Source organism: Coregonus lavaretus (assembly GCF_964263955.1).
Source record: "Coregonus lavaretus genome assembly, chromosome: 16".
NCBI classification, from domain to species: domain Eukaryota; kingdom Metazoa; phylum Chordata; class Actinopteri; order Salmoniformes; family Salmonidae; genus Coregonus; species Coregonus lavaretus.
Window position 1 is genome coordinate 317,517 of NC_140003.1, and position 6,000 is coordinate 323,516.

A 6,000-nucleotide genomic window follows, 5' to 3' on the forward strand; every position below is an offset into this window, starting at 1 on the left:
CTGTTTTTGTTGCTCCACTTTTTGTATCTTGAATCTGTATTGAGTTGTTTAGTTTTTTCCTGTATTTTTGTTTGTTTGTTCTGATATCTCTGTAGAATTGTTGTTTTCTAGAACCGAACTGAGGTAGGGTGTGGGGTGGGTTGGGTATATGGGGTGATTGGGGTGGGTGGTTGGGTTGGGGTGAGTGGTTGGGAGGGAGGGAATCGAGGTGGGTGGACTAAGATAGGGCGGAGAGGTAGGAAAGGGACTGGGGGGGTTGGGTGAATGTGTTGTGTGGAGGGAGGGAGGGTGGTTGGGATATGGTAAAATATTTGTACTTACATTGATGTACATTTTGTCAAACTTTAATAAAAATATATACCAAAAATATATATATACAGTGGGGAGAACAAGTATTTGATACACTTCCGATTTTGCAGGTTTTCCTACTTACAAAGCATGTAGAGGTCTGTAATTTTTATCATAGGATTTTTAAGTAATTAATTAGCATTTTATTGCATGACATAAGTATTTGATACATCAGAAAAGCAGAACTTAATATTTGGTACAGAAACCTTTGTCTGCAATTACAGAGATCATGCGTTTCCTGTAGGTCTTGACCAGGTTTGCACACACTGCAGCAGGGATTTTGGCCCACTCCTCCATACAGACCTTCTCCAGATCCTTCAGGTTTCGGGGCTGTCGCTGGGCAATACGGACTTTCAGCTCCCTCCAAAGATGTTCTATTGGGTTCAGGTCTGGAGACTGGCTAGGCCACTCCAGGACCTGGAGATGCTTCTTACGGAGCCACCCCTTAGTTGCCCTGGCTGTGTGTTTCGGGTCGTTGTCATGCTGGAAGACCCAGCCACGACCCATCTTCAATGCTCTTACTGAGGGAAGGAGGTTGTTGGCCAAGATCTCGCGATACATGGCCCCATACATCCTCCCCTCAATACGGTGCAGTCGTCCTGTCCCCTTTGCAGAAAAGCATCCCCAAAGAATGATGTTTCCACCTCCATGCTTCACGGTTGGGATGGTGTTCTTGGGGTTGTACTCATCCTTCTTCTTCCTCCAAACACGGCGAGTGGAGTTTAGACCAAAAAGCTATATTATTGTCTCATCAGACCACATGACCTTCTCCCATTCCTCCTCTGGATCATCCAGATGGTCATTGGCAAACTTCAGACGGGCCTGGACATGCGCTGGCTTGAGCAGGGGGACCTTGCGTGCGCTGCAGGATTTTAATCCATGACGGCGTAGTGTGTTACTAATGGTTTTCTTTGAGACTGTGGTCCCAGCTCTCTTCAGGTCATTGACCAGGTCCTGCCGTGTAGTTCTGGGCTGATCCCTCACCTTCCTCATGATTATTGATGCCCCACGAGGTGAGATCTTGCATGGAGCCCCAGACCGAGGCTGATTGACCATCATCTTGAACTTCTTCCATTTTCTAATAATTGCACCAACAGTTGTTGCCTTCTCACCAAGCTGCTTGCCTATTGTCCTGTAGCCCATCCCAGCCTTGTGCAGGTCTACAATTTTATCCCTGATGTCCTTACACAGCTCTCTGGTCTTGGCCATTGTGGAGAGGTTGGAGTCTGTTTGATTGAGTGTGTGGACAGGTGTCTTTTATACAGGTAAGGAGTTCAAACAGGTGCAGTTAATACAGGTAATGAGTGGAGAACAGGAGGGCTTCTTAAAGAAAAACTAACAGGTCTGTGAGAGCCAGAATTCTTACTGGTTGGTAGGTGATCAAATACTTATGTCATGCAATAAAATGCAAATTAATTACTTAAAAATCATACAATGTGATTTTCTGGATTTTTGTTTTAGATTCCGTCTGTCACAGTTGAAGTGTACCTATGATAAAAATTACAGACCTCTACATGCTTTGTAAGTAGGAAAACCTACAAAATCGGCAGTGTATCAAATACTTGTTCTCCCCACTGTATATATATTTCCAATGTAGGGCAGAGTGGGAGAGAAGAAGAATACAAAAAGGGGATGACAGTTCTTGCTAGTTCTTTGACATAACTAGACAGAACTGGGTCACGATCATAAAAGACTCGAACTGGTGGGATCTGTTCAATGGACTGAAGGAATATCAATACAGCCGAGGCGAGTGTGGGATACGATAAACTTTGAGCTGCGTGAAAGTGTGCTACATTTTCCACCTCAGCAGATGCATAGCGCTAGAAATGGGTTAACCAGTCAGCATGTCAGTGGCTGTGTCCCAAATTGACATATACAATGGGAATAGGGTGCCATTTGAGAGACGCCGCACACAGCATGTCAGTGTATATAAGCAGCTTCAGTCAGCAGATAGCCTGCCTCGCTATAGTTCAGCCTGGAGCTAAAAGGATACACAAAGCCTGGGTAGCCAACTACACGGTAAATCAAGGATAGTTGAAATCACATTTTTTAGATTCAATTGACTCTACTGGGAGTTATCTTAACCCTCAAGAGAGTGATATGCTCCCTGGAGTTAGTGTTGATAACTGGAGTTCATTGGAACGGAGTACTTTTAACTCCATTAAGAGTAACCAGAGACAGACAGTGAATCACAAACAACCCCTCGTCCCTACCAAACTCGCTCAGAGGGCCCTCCGTTGTCACATGTTGCTGACGAAACTCCGAGGGTGACTTCCAGACAGTCGCGGGGGGTTCAATAAACCCATCAACTTCGGGACACACTTGTGACTTGAATGAGGCAATTCATATTGCACTTTTAAATAATAAAATTAAATTCAAATGAACAAATCCCCACTGTCGTTTTACAAGATATAAACCTCAGTAACAGGTAAACATTTAATTTGGGAGGTATCAAGTCTCGAAATCAGACATTAAAAAAACGCACATGGCACATAATTAGGCATTATTATGACATCAACCAATTAGTAGACAATTAGTAGTGATTTTAACCAATTATGAGTAGGCATTGCCTACCAATTGTCTACTAATTGGTTGATGATGTCATTGGAAACACTTATCTTCCTCTATCTTTTTACTACAAAACATAGAAATGCGCCATTTTCACATATGTTGCTGTTGGGGTGGTGCTGGAGATGATGAATATGAAGTAGAACATTTTTTAAATGTCCCTTTAATTCAAAAGGGAGTTCAATTTAAGCAACATTCTTGAGAGTTTGATATTTACTCCATTTAGTGTAATTTTAACTCCAAAAATATAAACCACTCCATTCACTGCAATGCAATACACTGTATAACTTTACTACCCGTCTCATATAAACTGGGGTGGGAAATTCTCAGTCGCGTCACTACTATCCAAATATGGTTAGTTTTGGAGGGGGACTGTGTCGCACGGCCTGCTGCTGGCTTTTCACTCCACCCCTTCCATAGCCCCCAATGCAATACACTGAAAAGACTGTACATGGGATACATGTTGGCTTGTACAGAGATAACTTTTCTACCTGTCTCAGCTAAAGTGGGATGGAAAATACTCAGTAGGTCTCTACTAACGAAATACATTGAGTATACCAAACATTAGCAGCCCCCCCCCCCCCCCCCCCCCAACAGAACAGCCTCAATTCATCGGGGCATGGACTCTACAAGGTTGACGAAAGCGTTCCACAGGGATGTGACCCATGTTGACTCCAATGCTTCCCACAGTTGTGTCAAGTTGGCTGGATGTCCTTTTGTTGGTGGACCATTCTTGATATACACAGGAAACTGTTGAGCGTGAAAAACCCAACAGCGTTGCAGTTCTTGACATACTACCATAGCCCGCTCAAAGGCACTTAAATGTTTTTGTCTTGCCCATTCACCCTCTGAATAGGTGAGGGGGGGTGGGGGCTGAGTCATACATATCCAGCAGCACTTCGTTCTCCACCCCCTCCATAGCCCCCAATGTAATACACTTAACATGGGATACATATTGGCCCATAGAGAGAAAAGTTGTGTACCTGTCTCAGTTATGGAGTGGTGAACAAAGTGTTGCTGGACATGTACAACACAGTCCCCCTCCAAAGCGACATATATTTGGTTATTAGATACCCTACTGAGTTATTTCCATCACACTTTAGCTGAGACAGGTACAAAAAGTTCTCTCTACATGCCAATATCAAATCTAATTTTATTGGACACATACACATATTTAGCAAACGTTATTGCGGGAGTAGCGAATTGCTTGTTCCCATGTACAGTCTACTACAGTATATTGCATTGGGGGCTATGGAGGGGACAGAGTGAAAAGCCAGCAGCAGTCTGTGTGACACAGTCCCCATCAAAAACTAACCATGTTTGGTTAGTAGAGACCCTACTGAGTATTTCCCATCCCACTTTAGCTGAGACAGGTAGAAAAGTTCTCTACAGCACAATATTCTCAACATACCAGTGTCAACATAGTATTTTTTATTATTGGTCAAAAAAATAAAAATATCTCTACTTATTGCCTTTACTTGTTGGCACAATAAAAGTGGCGACTGATTAAAATTATATATCTTTTGAATGAGTTGCAATGTTTTGAAATGCGGGCTTTTATTTAAAAGATTTCCTCATTACCATACTAACCTGACTTCATAATTTGTGCTGCTGGCAGAATACTAGTTAAATCAAATATGCATAAAAATGGCACAGACATGGTAGGAATGGGGTCAATAAAATAGAACAGCATCAATACCAGCTATGATCAGACTCTCCAACCGGGAGTATGGTATCCAGGTCTAGAATATCGACCTCGTCCAGAACCGTGGCAGGTCCGTTATCGACATCCTCCACATCAGCATCAAATACCGAGCTTTGTTGAAAATTGGAGAACGGTTCCTCGGACGAGGTGTATGGTCCAAGAGCACATGGATGCGATAGTGCTGGATTTGAATAATTCGCAGAGAAAACCGGACTAGAGGCAGAACACGCTGTACTCCCGTGCAGACAGGCCGACGAGGTTGGAAATATATGTGGCCCATTATTGCAGTTGTTTACTGAATTAGCTCTTGTCCTGAGCTGTTCGTTTTGTTTCTCCAATTTTCGGACCAGCTCCTGAAGCTTTATCACTTCGAGCTCCGCGTTTTGAATTTTATTGTTGCCATTGACGTCCGCCATCATTTGGGGGTTCAACACTTCCGCTTCCATTGGTTAAAATACGCATTTAGAAAGAAAAATAAACACACACAACGGTCGGTAACAAGTCCTGTTCAGTGTGTGATGATCGGTCGGGTCGTTCTTTGTAGTAGACAATTGAGACGTGCCTCGTAGTGATGCTGCGTGCAGATCCAGACCAATGATGAATTTATGCCGCGTTCAAGATGACTGGGAACTTCGAAATCTCTGACCTCCGAATTCAGTGTGTTCAAGATAACTGGGAACTCGGGAAAAACACGAGCTCTGACTGGGAAAATCGTTTTGAACGGTCATCCGAATTTGGGCATCATCCTAGACTCCTATTGCTCAGACTTTACGAACTGAAGATCACTGACGTCACGATTTGACCTCGTTTTTTTTCCGAGTTCCCAGTTGCCTTGAAAGCACCAATAATGCCTGGATTGCTGATTTCAGAGGGCCAATAAGAGTCTTTGAAGCCACCGGCCGCCATATTGGTACTCCTCAGAAGGAGCGGTGGAATGAATGGAATTCTACAGTATTTTAATAAAATATATCAAGGACAAAATTACATTTATTTAACTATTTATTTGTTGTAGTGGGGACAGTAACATTAGTACTCTCTAAAAAAATATATACTTTAAAGCTGGAATCAGTAATGGTGAAACTGCCACGTCCGTTTGCGATATTACAACGTCAAAGAAATGACTTCTAACAATGAACAATGTTTTTTTCCCTCTCGAATCATTGCACATCATTGCACGCGCGATAGAACAATTACCCCACCGAAAACATTCTTTAAAAAAGTATACTTGGTCATAGACTTTATATGGGCAAATAAAACTCATAGAATAAAAAGGAAGATTTTAACATTTCCTAATTCTGAGGGTGGTTTTAATCTTCCAGACTTGGAATTGTATTAACTCGCCACCCAGGGCTTTTACATATAGTTAGTTAAATGCACTA

The 6,000-nt window shown here is 42.7% G+C and overlaps 1 protein-coding gene across 1 annotated transcript in view; it reads right to left on the reverse strand.

The window, feature by feature from the left end:
• Nucleotides 1-5,067, reverse strand: part of slain1a (SLAIN motif family, member 1a) — a gene marked incomplete at both ends in the record, with an annotated part of 58,889 nt that extends 53,822 nt beyond the window's left edge. Inside the window, one exon of the mRNA XM_084179051.1 lies at nt 4,616-5,067. Within this exon, the coding sequence (XP_084035177.1) occupies nt 4,616-5,067 (452 nt within the window). The remainder of the gene's footprint in view (nt 1-4,615) is intronic.
• Between the last annotated feature and the right edge of the window lie 933 nt (nt 5,068-6,000).